Source organism: Harpia harpyja, chromosome 12 (assembly GCF_026419915.1).
Source record: "Harpia harpyja isolate bHarHar1 chromosome 12, bHarHar1 primary haplotype, whole genome shotgun sequence".
NCBI lineage: Eukaryota > Metazoa > Chordata > Aves > Accipitriformes > Accipitridae > Harpia > Harpia harpyja.
This window is the reverse complement of record NC_068951.1, coordinates 2,218,205-2,243,820: the sequence shown is the minus strand read 5'-3', so window position 1 is coordinate 2,243,820 and position 25,616 is coordinate 2,218,205. Positions and strand designations below refer to the sequence as shown.

The following is a 25,616-nucleotide window of genomic DNA, read 5'->3' as shown; positions in this document are numbered from 1 at the left end:
CAAACCAAAACCAGGCATTTTTGAAGGTGATTAAAACCACAGCCTTGCACTGCATCTTCAGAAGGGCCACCCTTTCCTACTGATGTGCTCCGAGTCACTCAGCTATGTTAGCTCTTCACCATCAAAGATCTTCAAAAGCTTTACAGCGACCGCAACACACCCTCCCGCCTCCCCCTCGTGCTTTACTGACCCACGGGCTCAGTATCCAAAACGGATGGGGTTTGGCTTTGTCTGGCAGTCGGCTCCTAATTGGTTTGCTTAACACCTGGCTGCTAAAGTCAGCGGAGGATGAGGAATAAACTCTGCTGGACTAAGGGCAATATCATTAGTGCATCATTAGGAGGGTGAGGACACAGGTCTCCGGACCTCCTGGAGCCTCTTGCTGGTTTTGGCTGATACTTGGGGCTTCATAAGAAACACTTGACTCACCACGTTCAGGCAGGTAGAAACTTAGATCAGCACTGCAAGGGACAGCAGGAGGGACAAGTCACTGCCACCAGCCTGCGTCCCTGCCGGACCGACGTCTGCCAAACCACAGCAGAAGATGACTGCGGAATTTACAGGCCACACGCAGCAATGATTCAGAAGAAATGGTATTTAATTATGGTATACATTAAATTAAATGTCATTCTGAATATTGATCTCCAATTTGCGATGACTTATTCACCGTAGGGCAACTCCTATCTGTTCCAGCAAGGGTTAGGGTCCCACTGCGCTAGACATTGTACAAACACAGAGCAAAAGAGCCTTTCTTGCCCCAAAGAAAGCATCTGGTGTTCTTCTTTTTAGCAGTGGTCATCTGTCCACGGGCACCTCTACTGCTCTCCACCTCTCTAAATCACTCAGCAGTCGGCACATGCTGCAAAGTTCAAGAAATTTTGCAAAACTGGGGAGCATTAGATCCATTTACAAAGGGGAGCAGGTATGGAGGAGCTTGTGTCTCACAGGAGGGGAGACGATGCCTTTTACAGCTTCTGCAGCTTTGGGAGGTAGGACTCGGGCACCTAAACCCCTTCGGGGCTCTAGAGGGTGTGGAGCCCGGTGTCCTCAGCGGGTGCCCAGCTGGGACGTCCCCTCACCGCAGCGGTGGGCTCATTCACAAGCTGGAGATCTCTCCGCAAAGCTTTCCTTCCAAGAGCCGCTGCCAGGCGAGACAAGGCAGGCAGCCGGCGGGGACTGTGGACTGGTGCGTTCACATCGCAGCCCAGCACCCGTCCGTCCAGCTGCAGCTTGGAGGTGACACTACGAGGACGAGAACACCGTGTTTATTGATAAAGGTGGAGCCAACAAGGCTCATCATCAACCTCCTAATGGTGGAAAATAAGCCACGGGTACTGGCCGTTTACTGGGCAGGAGCAAGGCAGTAACTGGGCACTCGGTCCCTCCCGTGCCCCAAGGAGGGGAGAAAAGGGAGACAGCCTCTGAACCCCATTTGAGGAAGATCCCAACAGAATTTCTTGCAGCCTCATTCACCTCTGTAGCAGCAAATGCTACAGGCTCACCTGAAAACTGCCGATACCGAACGCTTCCCAGCGGTCTGGATGTGTTGACCGGGCTGCTGAGCACTTCCCCACCCCACCCCAGTCCACCTCAGAGTCCCCAAAAGCAGAAGAGTCCCTTGACATCTCCGTAGCGGCAGTTGTCCCCACGCAGACTGTCCAGGTCCTGCCAGGGCTCTGCTTGACTTGCCCCGTGCCCTTCCTTCACATGGGACATCACCGTGCAGAGGACACGCGTGTGCCTGTCCTCCCGCAGCGCAGAGACGGGTGCTGCCTGACCGGCATCCTTGCCTAGGCCCAGGTCTTTGAATTAACTCATTTAAAGGAAGAAGAGAAATACAAAACCAAAACCATCCTCAACTCTGACCTTTACCAAAAAAAAAAAAAAAAGAAAAAAAAAAAAGGGAGAGAGAGAAGACTTGGGAACAATATATACAGATGGGGGAATTGCACTTAATTACAGTAGTTTACATCCATTGAACAAAATTTACTTATTTTATATAAATCTCTATGTATAAGAGTGGGGAAGGGTGAGGATGAGACTGCACCTATATTTACAGTTTAATTGGCTCAGTTCAACAGCACATGCGATTCCTCCTTCCAAACGCCAAGTAACAGACCCAAGTCCCTCTCAGTCCGTCGGGTGGAGGAGTATAACTTAAATATTATCCATCTTCCCCTTCTGCCAGTTCCTAGTACAGCTTGTTCCCCGTTCTTCAGGAGAGCCAACGGCCTCTTGGAAGGCAAATACTTGAGAAAAAAATCCCCAAGACACGTCTTGGAAATACTGCGTGGAGGGAAGGAGAGGCACGGTCCCGGGTGGGCACCCCACGAACCCGGGCTCGTCCCCGGCGGGGCGCGGAAGGGCGACGGGGAGTCTCGAGCCTCCGGCTCTGTTTCGGGTTGATGGGTTCCTCGCTGCGGCACTGGGCTTCACTCTGGTGACTCCCCGGGCTCGGCGTGCGGATCACCGGCGGGATGTTGTGGAAAATAAGATCCCGTTGCTATGTGCAAAAGCAGCGAGGTGTGGAGCATCACCAGGCTTGCAGGGGACACTGGGGAGGGAGAGAGCAGCACAGTGACCGGCAGGCAGGAGGTGAAGGCAGCGCTGCGGGGGACTCTCTGGTGGGATCGCAAAGTATTTGGAGGCATCACCTCCTGTACCACCCCGGGACCTCGGTGGTGCCGCACAAGCCCTGCTTGGCCCCAAGCCCTCCCCAGCACCGCCGAGGGGGAGGCAGTGGGAAAATACTTTCCGAGCCAGATATTGCCACCCCCACCCAAAAATAATAATAATAATAATAAAAAAGGGCCTGTTTGTGCCCAGGCTGGCAGTGCTGCCAAGAGCAGCCAGGCGTGAGGCTGAGCGCAGGAGCTTGCGCTCCGGTGGGAGCGGGGCCGGGGGCCGCGCTTATCCCTGTCCCCCAGCGTTGCTGTCACCTCCGGGGAAGGAGCTGAGCAGCCCCCACCACCGCATCCATCCCACCGCAGCGGTCCCTTCTCCATCCCTCGGGGTGGGACCCCCACCCGGGGTCCCCCCAGTCACCGGTGGGGTGGGGGGCCGGGAGCCGCGGGTGACCTTGTGGGCTGGAGCGCACAGCAAACATCGTAACGTGGAGATAAGGAGACGCCAGGAGCCTCCCGTGACATGTCATTAGGGACAGGCCGTGGCTATCAGGTGTTTGCTAACGTAATAAAAATGGTGGCTCGGCCTCAAGCGTTGTCAAAGGAACCGGGAGGTATTTGCCCCTTCCAGGTCTAAATAACAACATCTGATAAGCGATCCGCAGCATTGGGCTGCGAGGGGAGAGCCGGTGGGGGGGACCAGCCTCCATCCCTCCAGCCTCCGTCCCACCGGCAGGACCGGGAGCCGCCGGGCTTCGCCACTGAGCGGATTTGCAGGACCTGGCATGGGGGCTGCGGGGTGCAGAAGAGCCGCCGAGGAATGACGGAGGCTTTGTTTTGCATGGGAATGCCTCTCCTCTTGCAAAGACGGGGTTGCTCAGGGAGCAGCAGGGTGCGTCCCCACCCCCAGATTTAGGGTTTCATGTGGGCTGTGCTCCCCGTGGCTTCAGCCGTGCACTCCCACCAGCAGCACCCAGCCCTCGCCCAGCAAACTTTGCTTCAAAAACTGCAACTCCCCTGGGGATCCCAGTGACCCTCCTGCCCTTTTTGGCCACCTCGGAGGAGCCCATCGCTGCCGGGCATCCTTGTGCCCAGCAGTGCCAGCCTCATGCCAAGGCAAAGCATGGAGGAGCCAAGGGATGGCCCCTGTTAGCCCCAGTCAGTGACAGAAACCCAAATCACCAAAAATATTTAGGCGTTTGAGCCATTTGGGGGGTCAGCAGCATTTACGGCCCCCCCCGTGCTGCCTCTGTAGCACTTCATTCACCCCTTGCTAACGAAACAGGTGACCACTGAGAAAAAAAAAATCAATGTTCCAAGATAAATTTTTCCAGCTTTAGCTTGAACGTCGAATGGTTAGTGGGAAAAGAGGGTCCAGGGGCTGAGATGCTGCACTGGGTGGGGGACACAGGACCCCAGCGCCCACTCTGGCCCTGTGTCAGGGGCCAGGGGCCAGATTCTGCTCCTGGTGCTTGCAAGACCAGCCCGTGCTTGTTTATCATGTACGGCGGGGAGGCTAACAAGGTGGGTGCGTGCCCCTTTGGCATTTTGCACCCATCCGCCGCAGCGGGTGTCCCCAACTCCTGAGCCGCGAGGCCTCCTCCTGCTTTAATTAAAGCGCAAAAGCGTGATGGAGGGAGAAAACCGAGGGAGCCCCCGTCACCCCGGGCAGCGCTGCGTCAAGGTAGGCTGATCGCAGCGCCCGGCCGGGCAGCGGGGATGGCCGGGCGCTATCTCTTTGCCAGGGATATTTCCTGCGTGCCCAGGGCTCCTTTCGGCCAGCCCGGCATCAAAGGCAGCCCGTGGTGGGAGAGCACAATTAATCAGGGGGAGTTCGGGCTGAGCGCACACCAGATGGGCCGATAAAGCCGTGCGGAGGAAATGGTGCTCCCGAGGAACGCGGCCGTGCCTGACCGCCTCCCGGACCGAGATGAGCGGGCGCAGATAAATGGTCACCCCGAGCACTACAAAGCGCGGGAGCCCGACCCGAGCCGGGGGCGATGGCGTTCATCACCCCTTCCCGGGCACCCCAAACCCCCCCGGGGCAGCCCCTCTCCTGACTTCTCCTCTTTGCAGCCCCAGACCCTTCCTTCGACCCCCGCCGGGCATCCACAGGGGGGGTCTCCCAGCAATCCCATGCCGTATTTACTCTGTGGTCATTGCAGACATTTTTTTCCTCTCCCCTGTCAAACCTTGGTAAGAAAGTTTATCTGAATGCAAGTTCAAGGCTCTCTTATTTATCTAGCAATCAATAAGGGCCACATATTTCCCACAGTCCCCAGAGCTGGCTTTTAGAAAAGGACTATTGTCTGAGTAAGGCCTCGCACACCTGATTTGAACCAGGATAAGTCCTGCCTTACACCTGCGCCGGCACTGGGCAGATGATAAAGATTTACTGGCTGGGGGAAGTCGGGGTGCATCGGAGCCCGGCTCCTCCGCTCGACTCCAACCGGGGTCGATACAACCTGGACACAAAGGCAGCAGAGCCCGCTTGGTCTCAACCTTCTCAGCCCAATTTGTACCCCAGTAGGATGTTCCCACGCTGATGGAGTTGTCCCAGGGATGAGCACAGCCCCGACAGTACCACCAGGCGTTAGACAAGTCTTCATCCAGCACAGTCAGACCATCGCCCAAATCCCCATCACGCTTGCCATCTGCAAGCGGGATTTTCGGAGCCCGTGAAGGGGCTGGGATGGGGTTCTCGGTGCCCTGAGGCTCATCCTCCGCTGCCCATGTGGATGCAGGGTCTCTGCAAAACCCTCCTCCGGCCCCGTCTCCAGTGGAGAAACAGCCCCGCTCCATCCCCGCACACCCACCCCAGCGCACCCTCGGCCATTACCTGCTTACTGGAAGACATATTGGTCAGCGTGCTGATGCTGCTGGTATCCGTCACCACCATCGCCGAGGGGAAGCGGGAGGTGTGGGAATACTGGGGAGGCTCCTGTTTGTGCGCATACACTGCGGAGAGGAGGGAGACAAGCAGCCGTCACCGAAAAGCCACCCAGAGCCCTCGCGCCGGGGCAGAGCGGCCGAGCGCTGCCTTACGGCAGGTCGCAGGGGTGCTGCGCAGGAACGAGCGTCGCGGAGACGTCAAAGAGATAAAACAAGCCACGGAAAGAAACCACCGCCTGCCTCTAAGCACCACTTTCTCAGCTCCCAGCTCACCCAGGGAAATCAGTGGGGACTGAAGGGCTCAGACGCCGGAGCTCTGCAACCCCTCTGTAGCAGAGACGGGTGCTGGAGCAGGGCTGGGGCCAGGAGGATGGATGAGCCGGGGGGGGGGGCAAAGCCAGATCCCTTCAGGGCACAGCGGGGAAGCGTTTGCTTTGCAGGGAGCGCGAAAGGTTCGGACACCTCCTTTGGTAAAGCAGGTGTTTTAGCAATAAGAACATGGAAGGAAAAATAAAGTTTGTACAAAATGCTGGAGGGGGGTGCTGCATCCCACCCGCGGGGCAGCAGCAGAGCTGTACGGGAGATGCAGCACGGCGGACGGCACGGAGAAGGATAGGATGGGGCGGGATGCGGCCACCCCGCAGCGCCGTGCATCCCGCTCGCATCGCCGCGCCGGCTGGTACCCGCAGGAGAAAGGTGGCAGCCAAGGGCGCAAGCTTGGGCAGGGGAGAGCAGGGAGAGAGCAAAAGCTTATTTTCCACCTGAAGTCATTTTCTGGGCCCTTCCCTTCGCAGCTACAACCCGGACCCTTACTGTGTGAGTTCTGCAGCTGAGTCACGGTAGCCATAAAAGGCTGCTGCGTCATATGGCTGGGTGACTGCTGCATCAGCGGCTGCTGGTGCGGGCTGTGGAGCTGCTGGGAGAACTGGACCGGCTGTAGGGCTGCCAAGCTGCCGGCAACGCTGTTGATAACGGGTACGCTCTGCGCCTGCGAGGTGTTCAGACCTGGGAGGAGGGAGAGAGCAGAACAGGGACGTCAGCGCTGGCACGAGCGGGCAGGGCATCCCCCTCCCCGTCGCAGGAGCGGGGGGTCCACGCGGGGCGCGGAGGCGAGCTCGGGGCGCGCGCTTACTCTGTGCGATGGCCATGACTCCCGAGAGCGGCGTCATGATGAGGTTCTGGGACTGCTGCGGGTTGTGGTGCGACAAGCTGTGGATGTTGGTCAGGGTGCTCACCGGGGGCAGCCCGCCCCCCGAAACAGAGATCTGCCAAGGAGCAAGGCGGGACGACCACCGTCAGTGGCACAGCCAAGGGGGGCTGCCCCCGGCCCCCTCCCCTGACGCCCACCCGCTTCAGCCGGGAGATTGGGGGGGTATCAGCAAAGCCCCCTCCTCGCCGGGGCACCTTCGGTTCGGCGCACGCAGCTCCCATCGCCCCGGGGCCGCGGACCCCAGGTGGGATGCCCAAACATCGCGTTAATGAATAGCGAAGCAGCAGCGGTGAAGGACCTTGCTGGCACTGGCTCCCAGCTCCACCGGAGCACAGTGCCAGGACACGGCACATCCCGAGCCTTTGCCGTTTCGTCCCCCAAGTCCAAGTTCCTGCTGTCGGGGACGGCTGAGGACTCTCAACACTCATTAACTTCTAACCGCCGCGGTTGTAGAAGGAAGTGGGAAATACAAACTCGGGAAGTAAAAAAAAGAGACAGAAAGCAGTCTTTCTGGGCCTCACGGTGATGATCTCAGTCACCGCTTTTGCAGACGGGCAGGATACTGGTGAGGTGAGCTGGGTGCGCTCAGCCAGAGCCAGCTCCCAGGATTTCAGGTCAGCGTTTAGGGATCAGACACACAAAGGCACTTGGCGTGTGCCAAGAGGACTGGAGCTGGTCCCCAGGACAAACAGGGGGCTAACTGCCCGATTTCTTTAATTGCTGCACATTCTCCTAATCCCTCCAATTAGACCTCTTGCACTGAACAACCCCGATCCCGATTCAGAGCCATCCTTGCGGCTTTTCGTGTGATATTTCTGGACGCAAGTCCGAGCACCTTGTTTATTTTGCACATGTGAGTTGGAGATAGCCCCGCTGCAACTGAAACAAATCCATCAATAAATTCCAAAGCCTGGGAGTGACTCATATTTCCTGATCCGGTATTTTCCACTTTCAAAGTCTCTTCAAGGCCAGGTTACGCCACACTTGGGTGCACAAGTCAAACAGCTCACGGCAAGTGCACGCCGCTCGCCTGCAGCCCAGGCTTGTTTCACGGGGGGGCTTAGCCCCAAAGCCCTGCACCCAAAAGAAATCCTCTGGAGACTGCACGACTGGAAAAGACCCTCCAGACACCGGGCCCTCGGGGGATACCTGCTGGCACTACCATGGCTAAGGGCAACACCGGAGCACGACAGAGTGAACCACCAAAGCTTTCTGCAGCCTCAGTAACACTCCGCCCTGAAAAAAATCGATTGCCTTCGGATGCAGCAACTTCCTTGGCAGCTTTTAGTTTCATGTGGGGTATTAAAGGCACATGTTTACTTACTAGAAACCACAGCCTACAGCATATTTTTATTAAATCACTTGCAAGCACTAGCTAGCCCTGCTTAAAGATCAGAGATAAGCTGGCAGAGCCACACGCTGCTGAGGGCCGAAGTGGTCCCAGTCGGCGCTGTGCAACGCCCGTGCGGCAGGGATAATTCAGCAGGGCTTTTGCTGCCGCACGCCTCTGCCTACTGCGTTTCAACAGGTCGCTTTTCCCAGCCTAATCTGCTGCATTTCGGCTTTCTCCCGTGCTGCCCGGCCGCTGCGAGCTCCCTCTGCCCCATCCGAGGGTCCTTTCCTGCGCTCCGGCAAACCCACCCCTCAGACACGGCCCCTGCAAAAGGAGCTGGCGGGGGGGTTGCTGGCAGCCTTCGCCACCGAGCTCTGCATCGCTTCGTCCTGGCGGACCCCCGCCCCGGGCGCTCGGTGCTTGCTGTTGCTGCTGCCTTTATTCCTGACTCATTTTATGACTTTGAGGCTCAGGGTTACAAGGCTCAACACACCCCTGGGGAGATACGGGCGAGTTCAGGGCGGAGGGAACGTGCTGGGAGGGTCGGGGTTTTGCTCTGCAATATCCCCCCTGCTTGGCAGGGGATGCTTGGTTTTGCAGGGTCAGCGTCCGAGCCCGAGGGGCTGCAGGGAGACCCTCACAAACCAGAGCCAGACAGCAGCAGAAGGAAAGGCGAAATTAAACGGTGCCATAGCTGAGGGAGGGGATGCCGAGCCCCTCTGCAGCCACCCAGCTTTGCGAGGAGACCGACGCGACGGCCCAGGAGGGCCAACCCTCCGAAAATGGAAGTGAAAACCGGGGACGAGCGGGCTTGGCCCCGCCGCCCAGTGCCATGTTTGACTTTCGCTTTCATCAAGAAAAAAAACCTCCTCCCGGAAGAGCGGCGGCCGCACGCAAACCTCCGCCAGCCTGCTCCGGGGAAGGGCTGTGCTCTGCTATCCCATCTTTGCCCCGTCCCCCTGCCACCCCCTCCTCGCCCCGCTCCTTCGTGCCCTCCTCCAAAGGGCTTCGCACCAGCCAGGCGCCCACGGAAAGGAGCAGCCCAAGCGCTCGGGCATCGGAAACCCAGCCCAGCCCTGCATTCGCAACCCCCTTTTCGCAGCGGACGCGCGGCACCCGGCACGGGGAAGTCATCGGGCACCCGGCGGGGATGCCGATGCCCCGTCTCCGCTGCCTGCCACCGCTGGCGTTCGCAGCTCTGCCCAGCAAAGCCCTGGCAGCAGAGCCCCCGGCGAGCGGGGAAAGGGACGGGGAGAGGCAGGAACGCCGGGGCCGGAGCTGGCACTAGTGGGTTAGATGCCCTGGGTGATGCCTTGGGACAAGGAGGTCCCTGCTCACAAGGAAAGCGCTTCCCCAGCAACTCCCCAAACTTGGGAGGGCTTAGGGTAAAAACAACAAATGAGCGTTTTATCGATACCCGTGCCATCGGCAGGAGAAAACAAACAGCGATCCGCCCAGCGCGCGTTCAATCGGCGAGGCACGCAATCGATAAAAACCAGAGCGGGGCTCCGTCAGGTTTATGGGCCGCGCTCGGAAAACACGCCGTTGCCCGCCGGGGAGCGCGGGGGCCGAAACGCCGCCTTTGAGGCGGGGGACGGGGACGGTCGCCCGCCCGCGCCGCGGCCCCGGCCCCACAATGCCCCATTGTTCGGCGCGGGGCGCGTGTGAAACCCCGGGGGAAAGCGTGTTTGTTTTGCCCGCTTGGACCCTCTTATCTTATCAGTGCCGCCGCCACAATAGGCCAGGTGTACTCACCATTTTACCGTCGGGCGAGAGCAAACCGTGGCCCGGGTCCAAGCTGGCCGGGGAGACCTGCTGCAGGACCGCCTGGCTGCTGGTGACCATGGCACCGCTGCCGTGGTGGCTGATGGTCCCGGAGGATGCCGCTTCTCCGCTTGCCGTCTGGCTGTACCGAACCCCTGCAAAACACCGCCAGGCGTTGGCATCACCCACGGGCACCCCAGAGAGAGTGCCCCGGCCGTGCCAACCCCCTCTGAAAGTGGTCCTGCAAAGGGGAACCCCCCACCCCCCCCACCCCTCGCCGGCTCCCTCGGCGTGCGCGGCACAAGGATGCAAACAGACGTGCGAGCTCCTAAACGACACCCTCGAACGATAAACGGGAGGGACAGCACCGAACGATATTTCCCTTCCTCCAGTGCCGCTTCCCAGCTTCTCCCCAAGCCCGTCTGCTGAAATTATAGCAAGAAGTTTACGGTGAGGGATGCTGAGCACCCACTGGGGCTGCAGCCCCCACGCTGCCCGTGGGCCCCAATGCCGTGGGGCAGAAAGAGCTGCTCCCAAGGGAGCCCAACCCGGGCCAACAGCCTGGACACCCATCTGCATCCCTTCTGCTTTAATTTGCACAGTTTGCACCCATCGTGCAAATTCCTGCCATGTCCCCGTGGCCCTCGGACACCGGCCTGAGGGTCCTGAGCCCCCGGGGAGCAACTCTGCATCCTCCAGCTCTTCCCTCTGCGAGGCTCACCCAGCTCCTCGCAGCCCCCGGCCAGCCCAACGCTGCCCAGCTCTGAACAGCAATGGCTCTCACTTTTTTCTCAGGCCCTTCTGCATCCGATTTCCCTCTCGGCTTCCTCTCAACAAGTGTATGATTAACAGATTAGCGCAGGAAGACCGAGGGACCAGACACACACAAACCTCCAAGTCGGACCGCAGCCCACCACCGCCGAGGAGGGAAATCTGGCTCCAGCACGATCTTCTATATAAATATATTTAATTTGGCTAAAACACCCTGCACTGATAACCATATGATCAGCCATGTGTCATGGAAAGGCATCTACAGATCACAAATAATTAACTGAGGAAAACCCACGGGAAACAAAAGCGTCTTTTACGAGGCTGCCTTGACGACTATGGTGAAAAGCCATTTATTACGAGGAGTCCGGCACCGTGCTCCCGGCCAGGTTCACCAAACTGCCCTGGGATCGAAGCGGGGGACGGTCGGACGGACAGCCCACAGCTCTCCTGGGAAAGAAAACCACAGTGGCGAAGGCCACCCTCCCAACCGAGACCACCAAGAGCATCGTCTGCCCGTGACCCCCGGCCACTGCACAGGGGTGTTGGGGATGGCCCCCCAAAATGACCACCAGCCGGAGAGGTTCAGCCTGAAGAGGTTACCAGCGGCTTCTGGGCTGTCCTGACACAGCACGGACACCCCCAGCTACAAAACCCACCCAGGTAAAGGATCTTCCTCCTGGGATTTCGGGATCTCCTTCCCCCAGGTGCCCAAGGGGAAGAGCTGATGCAGGCTGGCTCAGCGAAGGATGCTCTAAGGGCTACTCTAAAAATCTCTGAATCAGGGAAAAGGAAAGAAATGATAACTAGAGTCTGGGAGATCTCCACGAGCTCCAAAAGCATCTGCCAAAGCGCAGACGGCTACTTGCGCCCTCCACCAAAACCACGGCAAAGTCCCTCTTCAATTACCTCCGAATTTTCCCCATCAGCTGGTTAAACACATCCCACAGATAGGAATCTCCCCACGATGTCTGGTTCCTGATCATTTCCCAGCAAACCCCTTTTATCCCTGATAATAAAAGAATGTCCTCTGGCAGGTGGATATTTGCCGGTCCGAGTGGACGTCCCTGCCATGAACAGGGTAAACATTACTCAACCAGGGCACTGTCACACACATTCTTCCCTGCGGTCCCGGCCTCGTGCAGAGTGTGCTTCAGCCGCTGCCGGTCTGAGATCCTGCAGCGCTGGTTAAACAATGGGAGGGGAGATAAAATAAAGCCCTTTCTTCTAAGCGTGATCTTAAAGATAGACGAGGAGCACAGGCGGCTCCTATTGGAAAGAAAGTCAGAGTTTCTGCTCAATCTTCAATCTCTTTTGGGTTCGGTGAGGCTTTCAGTACCAAAAAAAAAAACCCCAACATTTTAATCCCCAAAATCAGGCTTTACCCAGCTGAGGATGCTTGTAACATATGAGACAAGACGCTCAGAATTATGAATTTGTCTTTAAAAACACACGAGATGTTAAAAGCTGATTTTCAAGCTTTTCCTTGCAATCCTAAGGACAAGACTATTGTTTGAGAAACAATAACCAACGCTGAGATTTTCAGATAGTCTGGTGACCGAGATTTTGGGTCTCTAGATAAAACCACTGAAAACTCTGAGTCTTGATGAAGATTAACTCTCCCAAGGAGCGCGAGGTCGGGCTCCGGGGATGGCGGCAGCGGTGCCACTGTCCGGCCCCACCGAGGACCCCGCTCTGCAGAGGCTGCGCTGGCAGGGGGGGGTCCTGCGTCCCCAAAGCCTGTGGGCACCTGGGTCTGCCCAGAAACCGCTCGCTGGGCAGGGTAAAAGTCTTCTGCCACGGCTACCTTGCAGACCTTTAGGAAGCCACCAACTATCCTGCCTTGGGTTTTTCCCATTCCGAGAATGGGACGGGTATTATTGTTATTTGTATGCCCTCAGGGTTGGGTCGGATTTGGGCAGATTAGATAATTAACATTGGGAAACCAGCACAAGGCATTATTGCTGTTGCTGTCGCCACTGCTATAACAAACAGAGCTCCACGATGATGGCGGGTACCTCTCCTCCGAGCTCCCCCTTCCCAGCGAACACGGCGAGCTCCAGCCCAGCCTAGCCTAAAGCATCTCCCTGGGCAATAGCCACTTCCAGGCTGTCCCCAAGCGCACGTTACTCCTCCCCAGCCACCTCGCCGGCCCCCCTTTTCCTGCTTTTGGGCTTTATCTCTTACAGCAGCAGGACCCTGTTCGGCACAACGCCAGGACAGGGCAGGTAACCCGTGCCCCGGCTTTCCCGGCTCCCCGGCAAACCCTCGCCGGGATCTGCCATCGCAGGGAGCGCCAAGCCCCAGCAGCCAGCCGTCCCCCGGCAGCACAACCACTGACCCCCGCCGTGGGACCCCCCCACGGGACCCCGCCAGCCAGCGTGAATGCACGGGGACGGCTCCGGCGGTTTACGCCGGGATATGAAGGTTTCCTCCCGGAGTGAGCCGGGGGGTCTGTGGTCCAGGGCTTACGAGCAGGGGCTCAGACGGCCATTGAAGCCTGATGCCACTGCTCTCCCGTCGCTCCGCGCCGCCGCAGCTGGAAGCAGCCCCCGTGCAAAGAGATTTATTCCTCCTCGGCCTCTCCCCGCAGCCGCCCAAGAGCAGAGCCTGGATAGGGATCACCGGGAAGGGACCTGGCCGTGGAGTCTGCCCTCGTTAAGGCTCTTTTTTTTTTTTTTTTTTTTTTAACTGGAGCTACAGCCATAATATAAAAGTCTGTTTATGGGACCCGGCTATTGTGTGGCCCCTGAGCTGCACTGCCCGTGAAATGTTTTACTGCTTTCCCATGTTTCCAGACAAGCCGCGGGGTCCGGCTCCCAGAGCCTTAACCCTGTGTTTCAGCCGATGGGGACGGGCAGCGTGACGGCCCCCAGACCCCACAGCCCCTAGGGCATGGAGGGTCCTGTGCACCCCCGGCTTTCCGCAGCCAGCCAGCCCCCCCCCCCCCGGCTTCTCAGGGGTGCCAGACCCATTCCCCCGACCTGGCTTTTGGGCTGGGGAGAGCAACGGAGGGGTTTAGGGCAGCAATCCGCATCTTTGCTATTTTCATCGCAGGCTTGTGTCATTTTCTAGGTACACCTCAGCCTTGAGTCTAGTGAAGCAGCTTGGTTCTCCCCTGCTTTAAGTCATATTGTTATGATTAAATTGCACTTTTTAAAAAAAAAAAAACCACTGTACTTTTAAATGTATTTCCCGCACCGCCACCACATGGCACATCCTGACCTCCTCCGGCAGCAGCGCCCGCCGCTCGCCCAGCACCAGGCTGCGGTTTTGCCTGGAGCTTCGCAAACATCCTGCAAATCGCCGGCAATGCCCAACCCCGAAACGGACCCGGCCACGCTATGCGCTTGGTCACCGATGACTCAGGCGGCGGCAGGGATTCAGCCCCGGCTCTGCCCGACCCACGGCGATGCAACCGCCGGCGTGGACCGGGAGCCCGGCAGCGGGGCGAGAAAGGCAAAGTGTCATTTTTGGGGTCGCGCTGGACTCGGCGATGCTGCACCTATTGACATCATGGAAGCAGCCGGGGCGGTGATGGGACCGTTTCACCCTCCCAAAGACGGGTCCAGGCAGCGCCGTGGGCAGCTCTGATTTTTGGGCTGCCACTCAAATTGTCCCTAAAGTGTTAATCTTGCTAAGTTACCGAGGTGCATAGTTTATATCCATTATAAACCTGTTTATGGGGACTGGACCCTCCCATTTCGCTGCTGTCATAAAGTTCTAATTACCCCCCATAAAACCGGGAAAAGCTCCTAACAGCGCACTGTACCCACCGAGCCCCACAATGCGCCCAACAGTAAAATATTACAACCGCTGGCACCGGGTCCTCGCTCAGAATCAGCACATACCCCAAGGAACAACGTGTAGGATCCAGATATAAATTGAAGAACCTCTGGACGGAGGGTTTATTGACGGGCTCTTCTTTAAGAAAAAGTTAAAACACTTAAACTGCCCTTTGGGTTTAGGAAGAATCTCACGGGTTGTACTGGGTTATTTTTATGTTTGTTATCTGCATCTATAGAGATAGCTAAGAATATATATAAATAATGTACTTTCATATATACATATATCTGTGCGTGTGTATATACATGATTGCTCTGATATCGCTCCGATACTCCGATACCGCAGCGTAGCTACTGCTGGACAGACGGATGGATGCCTCAACCACCTTTCGGTGCAGGACCCCCCCGGGACGGGCTGGAGGCGATGCTGTGACCCCCAGCCACTGGGACGGGGCTTTGCAGGGTCCGACGGACGCCGGCCGGCCCTTTGTATGCGGGGTGGGAGGCGGGGGGCGGCTGGCGAGCGGGGCGGTGCGTCACCTAATCTCATCAATGCGCTGATTGTCTTCAGGGCTCTTGAAGATAAAAATGGCATAAGCCAGAGTCTACGGCATGGCACCGAGATAAAGCCCCGAGTGACCTTCAAATCAAACAGGGAACCGAGATCGCTGATAATACCCCATAGGAAGGGAAAAGTCCAGAGTCTGAGAGAAGCCTCTGAGATAGATAGGCTTTAAGTATTTACCTCCAAATAGTTAAAAACTACAGCTTTAGGCTTGACAGATGGGTCCCCAAGAGGAGGCCGGGAGGATGTTTGACTTTTACAGCTCTTATCCCTGCCCGGCCGTCATTACGCCCTTTCGCAAGACCCCATTGACGTCCCGAGGAGCAGGCGGTCCCTCTTTGTCTGCGGGCACGGGAGGGATTTTGCAGCTGCCCCACGCCGCCAGCCCCATCGTTTCCTGCCGGGGGATGTCACGGGGGGGGACGGGGCCGCGCAGGGGTGGGATGCGGGCAGCATCCCAGCGCCGTCATTAAGCTGTTAAGGCATTGAGCGCTCCAGCCGCCGCCACCGCGGTGCAAGGGCAGTTCAAATCCCAGCATGGCCAACCCCAGATGGGGTCAGCCAGGCAGCGGGGCCGGCCCCGCCAGCGCTGCCCCGCACCCCGCTGAGGCAGCGGGTCCCCAAGCATCTCTTGGAAGAGGTTTAAGCAGCGAGGGACCCAGCGACGTTTTTGGGAGCCGCAAGCCTGCCGGACCCGGCTTTGGTCCAAGCGACCCCGAAGCAATCGTGGCCGAGCTCCGCATCCTTGCCCATCGGCCCCAAACCAGCCTCAAAACCTCACGGCGGTCCTCGCCGTGACCGTCTCCTCGGCAAGGCCGATGGATACGACCGCCGGCCGCCAACAAATTCCCGCGGCCGAGCCCTCCTGACCCCTCCGGAGGGGCCCTTCGCCGCGGCCATCACTCCTGCCCTGCTCAAAAGCCCCTCCGAATGGGCTGTCATCGGCCCTATAGCCGCGGCCGGCTCCTGCTGGCCACTGCTCCGACGGGAAAATAAAGGTTGGGGCTTAACGGCCCTCCAGCCCCAAGATAAATGCCCTCGGTTACAGTAATTGCCATCCCCTAATAGAAGAAAACAAAGGCTCTCGTGGGGTGCCTGCATGCGCGCTGGCAGGACTGGGGCACATCAAAGGCAGCGGGGTTCGTTCAAAGCCCCGGCTTAATTGTCAATTAAGCATGCACGGGGAGGACAACGCCATGACAACGCGGGGCTGCATGCTGGTGGGGTATTGTAAAGCCCGCCGGCCGACACTGAAAACAGCTGATTTTGCTGACAATGTGCTTGTAGGGCACCTTGTAAGCAATCAGCCGGTGACAGGAGGGCAAACGTCCTCCCTGTCCCCGCCATTGTGCGGGGCATTCCTGGGGCAGGGTCACATTTTGGTCACCGCCGGCCAGCCCTACGGGGAGAGCGGTACCCGAGAGCTGGGTCGGATGCTGCCTGTCCCTCCCACGGCTGGGAGCTGGGTCGGATGCTGCGAACACCCCCCCTGGGTGCTGCATCCCCCGGGTACCAATTTGGGGGCTGCCCTCGCTTGCTAACGCCCAAGGACCGGTGTCCAGCCATGGACTGGCACCATCCCCGGCTCTCAGCCTCCTTTCCCCAGGCACCTTGCCCTTCCCGCAGGGACTCTCCGCCACACGGGTTTCTTTTAATTTGCCTTTGTAACCAGCTGGGTGTGTGTAACGAGCCAGGCAGGGTCATTTCGAAGAGGCGGCTGGTTTTAGCCTCCCCGGCCGGGCTGTGCCGGTGTCGGTGCCGTGGCCAAGGGGGGAACGTGGGGCGGTTGGGACGCAGCCCCCGCGCTGACCCCCCGCCGCCGAGCGCCCGCTCTTGCCTGCCGGGGGCCGGCGCGTTGGCTGCAGAGGGCAGGTAAGGGGACAATGGGGATTGTTCTCCCAACAATGCCTCTCGCCCCACGCCACGCCACCCCCACCCGCCCCGATTAAGCCTCCCTGGGCACGCAGCCCCCTCCCCGGCGGCGTTATCTCCCGCTTAAATCCGCCGGGAATTTTCGGCGGGTCTGCTCTCCCCAGCCGGCTCCCCGCTATGCACGACGGGGCCGGACCGCGGCGTGAAAAGGTGGAGGTTGGGGTGAGCCCTGCACCCCGCAAGCAGCTTTCTTCAGCCACCTCCTTCTGCTCCAGCGCGGGGACGGTGCAGCACCGTGCACCCAGCCTGGGTCAGCTCCAGGACACGCTGCCACGTCTTCCTACGGGTTTTGCAGCATCGCCTGTGCATCCACACCCCCCCCGAAACCAGCGGGCTGCATCTCAAGGCCCCCAGCATTGATACGTCAGGCGCGGAGCAGGGCGGGCACAGCCTTCCCCTGCCCAGCCCAGCCCACACGGGGACTCCGGTGAATTAAACCAACCAAGCAAACGCCAATTTATCCTCAGCAGGACGGAAACCCAGCCCCTGCCGTGTGGCTCGCCAGGCCTTAACACCGCAGCGACAGCGCTTGCTCTTCTCCCCACCACCATCCCACCTCGATGCTGCGGCAGGGACCAGGCTGACCATCTTTCCCCCCCCCCCGAGGCTTCCCAGGCATGGCCCCCAGGGCTCGGCACCCCTTTCTCCGGCAGAAACGGGAGCCAGCGCTGCAACCGCTCCGACGCCGCTGCCCGAGCATCCTCGGCGAGGGGCTTACCCGGCATTTTGCTGGGAGGCGAGGCGCTGGGCTGGTTGTGGTGAGGGGAACCGTGGGACAGCAGCAGGTTCATGCTGTGCGGGGGCTGGCCCGAGCTGTAGGCGTCCATGGCCAGCTTCTGGCGGAAAGCCTCCTCCTTCCGCCGGTTGGCAAACCAGTTGTAGACGCGGACCTCCGTCACCAGGTTGGAGCCGAGCCCGTGCGCCTTGGAGGGAGACACCCCTCGCTGCAGACACTCGGCCCTGTGCGTGCAAGGGGACACGTTGGAACAAGGGTGCTGCTGGGGGGGGGGCCTCTGCCAGCGCCGCCGGGCAGGCGAACTTGGGAGGACAGGTGAATTTGGGGACGTTTAAGCCCTTCCTAAAAGCCCGCCTGCTCTTTCCAACTACATCTATGCTGTAAAAGCCATCCCCCCTCCCTCCAATATTGCTGTAATGCTGCAGCATCCCTGTGTCATCCCTGTAGCATCCCCACAGCATCCCTGTGGCATCCTTGCAACATCCCTGCGGCATCCCTGCAACATCCCTGCGGCATCCCTGCAACATCCCTGCGGCATCCCCGCCCCAGCGTGGAGCTCGCCCAGCCCTGGATGACATCCAGATAGGGAAAACAAGGCAAGAAGAGGCCAGGCAGCTCAGCAAAGCCTTGCCAAGAGCCGGCAGCCAGGGCTGCGGGTCGGGAGCCCAGCATCGCACGCAGTTTTTGGAAGAAAGGCTGGGCGGGCGAGGAGGCGGCGGGCGGCACGGGACAGCCTTTACCTGTTGCACTCCTCCACCAGAGCCTCACGCTCCTCCTTGCTGGGGTTCTTTTGGCGGTCGTAGGCTTGGTACAAGATTTGCTGGGAGGCCGGCCCCCACTTGAACCGATTGCGACGCATCTTCTTGCTGGGGGTTTCGGAGCAGGCGTCGTCGAGCTGGGCAGCCCCCTGGTTCTGCTGATTGAACTCTGGAAAGAGAAACAGCAGCTGATCCTGACTGCTTTTGTCTGTCATATTTCCACAACCCTGGACTGTCTGGTTGAATTCTGAAAGAGAAAGGAGCAGACGTGAGCTGGCCTATAGCCGCCGCTCGGAGTCACCGTCCCGCGCGGAGGTGGCCCCCCCCCACCGCGTCCCCTCCCGCAGCACCCCAAACCCACGGCCCCAGCACGCTTTGGAGCAAGCCGGGTGCTCCCCGCCACCCACCCCAGGGAAGGGGCCAGCCTTGGCGGCGGGGGAGTTATTGCCATCCCTCGGGAACGGTGTTTCATGGGGACGCATGTGCAGGGCATGCATATTCACGGGCAGGGTCTCTGCCAGCGTGCGCTTGTTTCGGGAGGATTTTTGCAAGCCGGGAGCCAGGCAGGAGGACTGCAAAGCCCCGCGCAAGGTTGCCTCTCTCTGCTCGCCCAGAGCTCCCCTCCGGCTCCCGCTCCCGTCCCAGCGCAGTGGGACGCCGGCCCCGTGCCCGGGACAGGCAGGCACCAGAGGTGACCTTCCCCGGCGTCCCGCCTCGGACCCGGCGCTTGTCACCACGGCAGTAAAGGGAGATTAATGGGAGGGTTTTATTATTCTCAGTTTTGCGGGAGAATTCTCCCTCTTTTTATAATGGCTTTTCCCCCTGCGACAAGGGGGAAACGCAGGGCAAGGCTGGAGCAGGCTCTGTTTGCTCTAACGTCTCGAGGCGTGTTTTCAAAGCAATGGTATTTGGTGCTAAACCCTCTTCTGCACTTCCCATCCACTAGATATTGCATCCTTTTGGAGGAGGGAGGCAGAGCCCTTTTAAGGGGGGGTGCCAGCGCCCCAACCTGCAGCTTGGCCGAATCGGTGGGAGAGGTGCACAAAAGCAATAGTCTGTGTACTTGGTCAAAATCACCTGCATTTTTAAATAGCACAGACTGCCCCGAGACCATGCTACAAGTAGGAGCAACTTGCAGATTTTTTTTCTTTTCTCTCTCTTTACTTTTTTTGCAAGTAGTTGCAGAAAACAAGCAGTCTTGAGAAACAGAGAGGAAAAGGGGGCAGAGGTGGGAAAGGCATCTAATTGTGTGTAATCATTAATTGCTTTCCCAGCTCTAATGAATATAAACATACAGAAACTTGGCTGCGTAGATGAGCCTGGGGGGACTCGCACAGTGTTCCTGTGACCAAGAGGGGCTCTCACTCAGTTTTCCCGTGCCTTAAATTCATTTTACTTGTAAAACTGTTTCGAGGAAGATGCTGGGCAGTCTGGGTCCGGGGGACTCTGCGAGGGAAGAGGGCAGGGGGCTGCTCCTCGTCCTCCTCCGGACGTCCCGGGTACCCGCAGGCAGGACGGGGATGCGGGGACCCCCTCTCCCCCACGGCACTCACCCCAGCCCCAACCCTGCTCAGCCCCGAAGGGCGAGCGCTGGCACGGGTACTTACGCCGGAGGATCTCCCGCTGCTTGCGGACGTACCACGTGTAGAGGGCGGCTCTCTTCTGCGTCTTCATGGGGGTGCCCTTGTTGAGGTGCTGGGAGAGGTGCGACTGGTTGAGGCCGGTGACGTCCACCACCTCCCGCTGCGGGATGTTGTGCTGCTGCATGTACCCCTTGATCATCTTTGCCGCCCGCCACGGGTCCTCGCTGGAGGGGAGGGGAAACGAAGGGTTAATCACTCCTGGCATGGGAAAAGCACCCCACTATTTGCTTCTTGCCACGATGGAAACCCATTATTATTATTATTCTGAAACCAGGGCACAAGATCCCTTGAGCATACATCTTTCCCCGACTGCCATCCTGGCCCCCCAAAACAGCCCCGTCCTCCCCCTGGAATGCAAGGGTTTGGCAGGATGGGGGCTCACGGGGTGCCACGGCCACCCCGGGATGCCCACCAGGCTGTTCGCCCAGGCAGGGAGAAGTAAAGAGGATGCCGGTGTCCTGACGGGACACATCGAGGTCTCATTAATGCTGGTGAAGCACCTCCAGATCCTTCAAGGAGACATTCATTCTATTCTATTCTATTCTATTCTATTCTATTCTATTCTATTCTAAACACGGCCCATCCATTAACTGCTGCCATTATATTCACTGCAATTTCTCCCTTTGAAGACACGCACACACACAATGGGATACACAAACGGACGTATGGATACGGGAAGCCCCTATGGATATTTCTCTGAAGAAAGAGAAAACTCTCATTTGGAGGTGCCGAGGATGCTTTTCCTGCCCCTGCTCCCAGGCGCGGTACCCGCACTGCGCCCCGTGCCCCCGGGCTTGCTGCTGGCTGGCGGGGACCCCCACATGGCTCCCGAACCCCACCCACCGCGCTTGCTGCTTCATCTTCTCCCTTCCATTCCCGCAGGGATAATTATCTAAAAATCACAATATTATTTTAAAAGAGAACCTATTTCCAAGCTCCCACAACAGTGCACACGCAGGCCATACGCAGAAGGCTGAGAAGCGAAGGTCAAACCCAGGCAAGTTTCTGAACGGAAAACCAAAACCAACCCCCCCATAATTTTAAGTCATTCTTGAATATTTTTAAACACTTGAATTTGGCTCCTGCAGGATCTAGGTGTAAAATAACTGTTTCCTAAATCTGCATTACTTTGGTGTCCTTGGGGTAGCTGACACCAATCTAGGGAACAAATAAAGTTGCAGCCAAAAATCAAAATGCTGTCTGCGTTCTTCAGCTCTAACAAAAGCAAACTGCAACGGCAGAGGAACAGGCCAACACGCTTTTGCTGTATTCAAGACTCCTGGGCTTATTCTGCACTATGGGAGGACGCTGGACGAAAAGGAAGTGCTTTAACGCTGAAAAATCAGTGTGGAGCCTGAACCTGGTCACAGTCATGCACTCAAATAATGCGATACTCTAACGCTGCGCTTGGAATAACCGTCCGACTGCTTTCCCAATTCATTACTTATTTTGGATCCTTCAACTTGTCAAGGGGAGAAAAAAAAAAAACCCAACAAGTAGATTTCTTACTTTTTGTCCTGAATGCAGCGTGAAAACAAAGCTGGTTGGATCCAAAGCAAAAGCACCCGACCAGGGCCAGCCCGCTGACGGCGGCGGGGGCTTTGTCAGACCCCGGGAAGGAGGGCACGGAGCCTTCCTAAGGACACTGTCCCTGTGCCCAATCCTGCATCCTCCGGGCAGGGGAAGCCCACCGTATATAAGGCGTCCTCTATCCGGCGATGGGCGCGTGGCGCTGCGGACCTGCGGAGCTGTACGTATGCACGGGCACACGGACACGCTGACTCCGGTTTTCCCAACAGCCCGGACCCCAGACTGGGTTAAGCACGACGCAAGCAGAAAAGCCGTCTCCTGTCCCCAAAACTCACGGCCACGGGCTCAGCAGCCCCCGCAGCAAACGTGGGTGCCGACAGCAGGCGGGGGCACTTCTTTGCCGGTCGGCACCAGGAGCCGGCGGGGATGGCCGCGGCACACGGGGTTTCGGGGTTCTCGGGTCTTCGCGCTGCCCCAGGAGAAGGTGGGAACCGACGAGAAGGATGTGAAGAAAACGTCCTTCCACCGCAGCTCTCCTCCGCACGCTCCTTCCCGGCGAAGCGGGGCAAAGCCCGCCGGCCGCCGTGCCTCTCGCCGTGCGCAAGCCGAGGGGCTCAGGCGGACTTTTGTCACGAGCGGTTCATATCACCTAACTGATCCTACTAATTACTGATTAATAATAAGTTAATGGAACAGAGCTCATTATCATTTCTAATAGCAGTTTGGTTCACAACTGAGCCAAGGGCATAGTTTTCCCAGAGTTAAATCGCAAGCCAGTGCAACAGAGCACACTTTTATAATGTCAAACAAGTGACTCGGGGGGTTACAAACGTGATTTCTGAATTTAAATAAAATTTGGCAGCATTTTGGCTGGAAAAAATACGTGAGAATTAGGAAAAAAGTCGCTGAGTTTCCCTCCATTTTATTATTTTAAGAAAGGCTTCATTTTGATATTTCCAGCATGTTTCACACTTACACTTTCAAAACAATTACTTGGCTCTTAATTTCTGAGCAGTGATATTTCTTTACAAATCAACTTGACCGTATTCAAAAGGGTTAAACAACCTGCAGCCAAACCCAAACATTTTGTTTCAACTTGACCCAAAATGAAACCTTTGAGTGTTTGGCCTTTTTTTTTTTTTTTTTCTTTTTTGGTTAACCTAAAAAGCCACAGAGGAAAACCTTTTGATTCAACACAAGCTCTTTTTTTTGGTTCTGTCACCAAAATGAAAAAAAACATTAATTGTCCAATCTTCACCGGGGCTTTACAAGAAAAAAAACAACACACCCAACCCAACCCAGGAGTGCTTTGTAATACTGGAAAACCAGTTTATAGCCCTGGCTCCACGGTCCTTCTCCACCGAAATCAAGGAAAGGTGGTTTTTTCTTGCACAAAATTAACCCCGATGAAGCCCGGCCGCCAATGCTGACCGAGAAAGAGCCATTTCCCACCCCAGCCTCACGCGCAGGTGGGGGGCAAAGCCTGTCCCTCTCCCCAGGGATTCCCTGACCCACTCACCCACTTTGTCAGCCTTGAAAACAGGTAAATACACTCCACATCCTCGGAGAAATATGCCAAGAATTTATACAGATGGATTATAAACCCGGCTCCCTACAGAAATGATCTGTCTCATCTGCATCTCCCTGTGCACACAGGGAATCTGCATGGGGAGGTGTGCTGCGCCCGCTGCTCCCCACACCTTTCGGAGCGGCTTTGGGGCATCTCCGGCCGGGTGGCTTTCCCGCGGTCCCCAGGCCCATGGGATCTGGGTGCTCCCTGGGACATATTATTTGCCGGAGCGGGGTCTGGGCGAGCCCCGGCGGGTGGGACGGGGCAGGGAGGGAGTCGCAGGGCGTCTCGCCCCGGAGCCGGGCTCTGCGTGCCGCCGGCACCCCTCCGGCCAGGCTCTGCGAGAAAACACCGTGCCAGCGTCGGGGCCAGCCTGCCCGCGGTGCGGCACTCGCCCCTCTCCCACCCGCATCGGCTGAAGCCCTTTTGGGTACCACGAGCCGCTCGGGGTGAACCGTGCCGTGGACCGCGGCACCACGATGGGCAACTCGCACCCACGCTGTGGGCGGGCAGCCAAGCCTGCACCGCAGTCCCAAAAAGAGCCGTGGGGCTGAGCACCCACAGGGATGAGGGAATAGCCCGAGCTGGCCCTGGGGTCAGGGCGCTGATGCCGGGGGAGCCGGGAGCAGAGGGGGGTTTAGCCCCCGTACGTGGCTGCAATAAATGGTTCCCGACTCCCCTGCCCGGCTCCCTCTCCAAGTACAAAGGCCTCTCTTAGAGCAAACACGAGCCCTTTGCAAAGGCTCCTCAGGGACATGTGCCTGCTCTTGTTTGCACCAAAGGCAAACTTTGCACAGAAACACCTGTGGGAGCGTGGCGATCCTGGGGCTGAGCCTTCTCTGCACCCCCACCGCCACCCCGGGCACCCCCGGGGACAGATGCAGCCAGCAAGAGGGGGGGACTGGGGACAGGCAGGAGCACCCAGAGGTGCAGGGCACGGTGCTTTGCAGGAGGGGCAGGAACCCAGCGGAAAAGGCCTGCCGTGATTTCTCCCTCGCCCGGAGCCTCTTCAGCACCCAAGGTGTCCCAGCCGAGCCCCTTGGCAGGCGTGGGTGCCGCTGCCCAGCCCCATCCCCAAAAGGCACCGTCTGCCCTGCCGGTACCCGGGGCAGACCTGGAGCCGAGCGCTGCGCACACCGTACCGACCGTGGCGGCGTTCCCATCCCCAGCCGGGCCCTGGCACGCAGCTGCCAAGGCACCGGGGCTGTTAGGGGGCAAGAGCTGGGGCTGACCCCGGGTTCTGCGGGTTGGCAGAGAGGGTACGGGCACGCACGGAGGGGCTGAGCCCAGCAGGCAGGATCAGTGCCGCACTCAGCGTGCCGCTGGGTCACCGAGACGGGTACAAAAACTGCAGCGCAAAGCGGGCTGGGGGGGGCACAGAGGTGCCCCCGCTGCCCGCAGAGATGTTCCCGCGGGGTTCCCCACCCGGTTGCGCTGTCGGGGGAACCACCGTCGCCCCGGGCTGCGGGAGAAGCGGCGGCTGCCCCTGCCCCGGGCTACGGAGGGGACCCCATGTCCGTCCCCCCCCCGGCGCCCCGACGGGCCCGGGGCAGGCGGTCCCCGCCGAGCCCGGGGCTGCTCCGCCGCGCCCCGACGGCGGCCCCGCTCCCGGCAGGGCGGCACGGCCGGGATCGGCTCGGCTCGGCCCGGAGCCGCATCCAGCCCGCCGCCGTCGGGGGTTTCCTCCTTCCCCCCCCCCCCCCTCGCCGGCCGCTTTACAACCTCGGCAATGAATAACCCGCCGCTCCGCTCGCCCTAATCGCGGCCCTTTGTGTATCTTTCTGTTGATGATTTATAGAAATAAATTAATAACACCCCGGGCTCCACGTGTTGCAGTTTATGTTTTATCTCCCGGCGCGGAGGGAGGGAGCCGGCGGCCGCTCCGAGCCTCCCCGGCACCCCCGGCCCCGCCGCGGCGGGCGGGCTGGCAGCACCCGACGGGGCGGGAGGACGCGGCCGGCGGGCCCCGCTCCCGGTCCCGGTCCCCGCCGCCGGCGCTAACCACGGGGCAGGCAGGGAGCACCGGGACCCGCCGCCGGGTGGGACACACCGGGCAGGGCGGCTCGGAGCCGGGGCCGTCGGGCCGAGCGCCTGCGGCCGGACCTCGGCGCGCTTGCGGGGGCTGCGCCCCGTCCCCATCGCGGTCCCGGTCCCCGTGCCGGTACCTGATCATCCTGTCCACCTCGGCCCGCTGCTCCATGGCCTCCTCCGTGTTGAGCGCCTGCAGCTCGCGGAGGATCAGCGGCGTGTCGAAATCGTCGCCGTCCTCCGAGCCCTCGTCGCCGGAGAGCTTGCCCTTCCCGTGCCCGTTGGCCAACGCCGGGAAGGCGGCCTTGCCGTCGGGCGGCGGTCCCCCGGGGGAGAGCGGCAGGCTCTCCAACTTGACGCCGAAACCGGCGGCGGGCACCATGTCCTCCAAGGCGCGGATCAACCCTTCTTTAGTAGCTCCGGAGCTGAGCAAAGCGCCCAGGAGCTCCCGTTGCAGGGCGCTCAGCTGGGACACCAT

The 25,616-nt window shown here is 59.0% G+C and overlaps 1 protein-coding gene across 2 annotated transcripts; it reads right to left on the bottom strand.

The window, feature by feature from the left end:
- Nucleotides 1–580: 580 nt before the first annotated feature.
- Nucleotides 581–25,616, bottom strand: HNF1B (HNF1 homeobox B). Of its 2 annotated transcripts, none has more exons than XM_052804841.1 (9): nt 25,276–25,616; nt 19,975–20,174; nt 18,350–18,614; nt 17,592–17,833; nt 9,815–9,978; nt 6,649–6,781; nt 6,330–6,521; nt 5,464–5,582; nt 581–2,554 (listed from the first exon to the last, which is right to left on the bottom strand). In XM_052804841.1, exons 1-9 carry the CDS (start codon nt 25,614–25,616, stop codon nt 2,534–2,536), a joined length of 1,677 nt encoding a protein of 558 aa, XP_052660801.1. In that variant the 3' UTR covers nt 581–2,533. The 2 variants fall into 2 exon arrangements, with proteins under 2 accessions (XP_052660801.1, XP_052660802.1); XM_052804842.1 differs by having other exon boundaries at nt 18,350–18,536.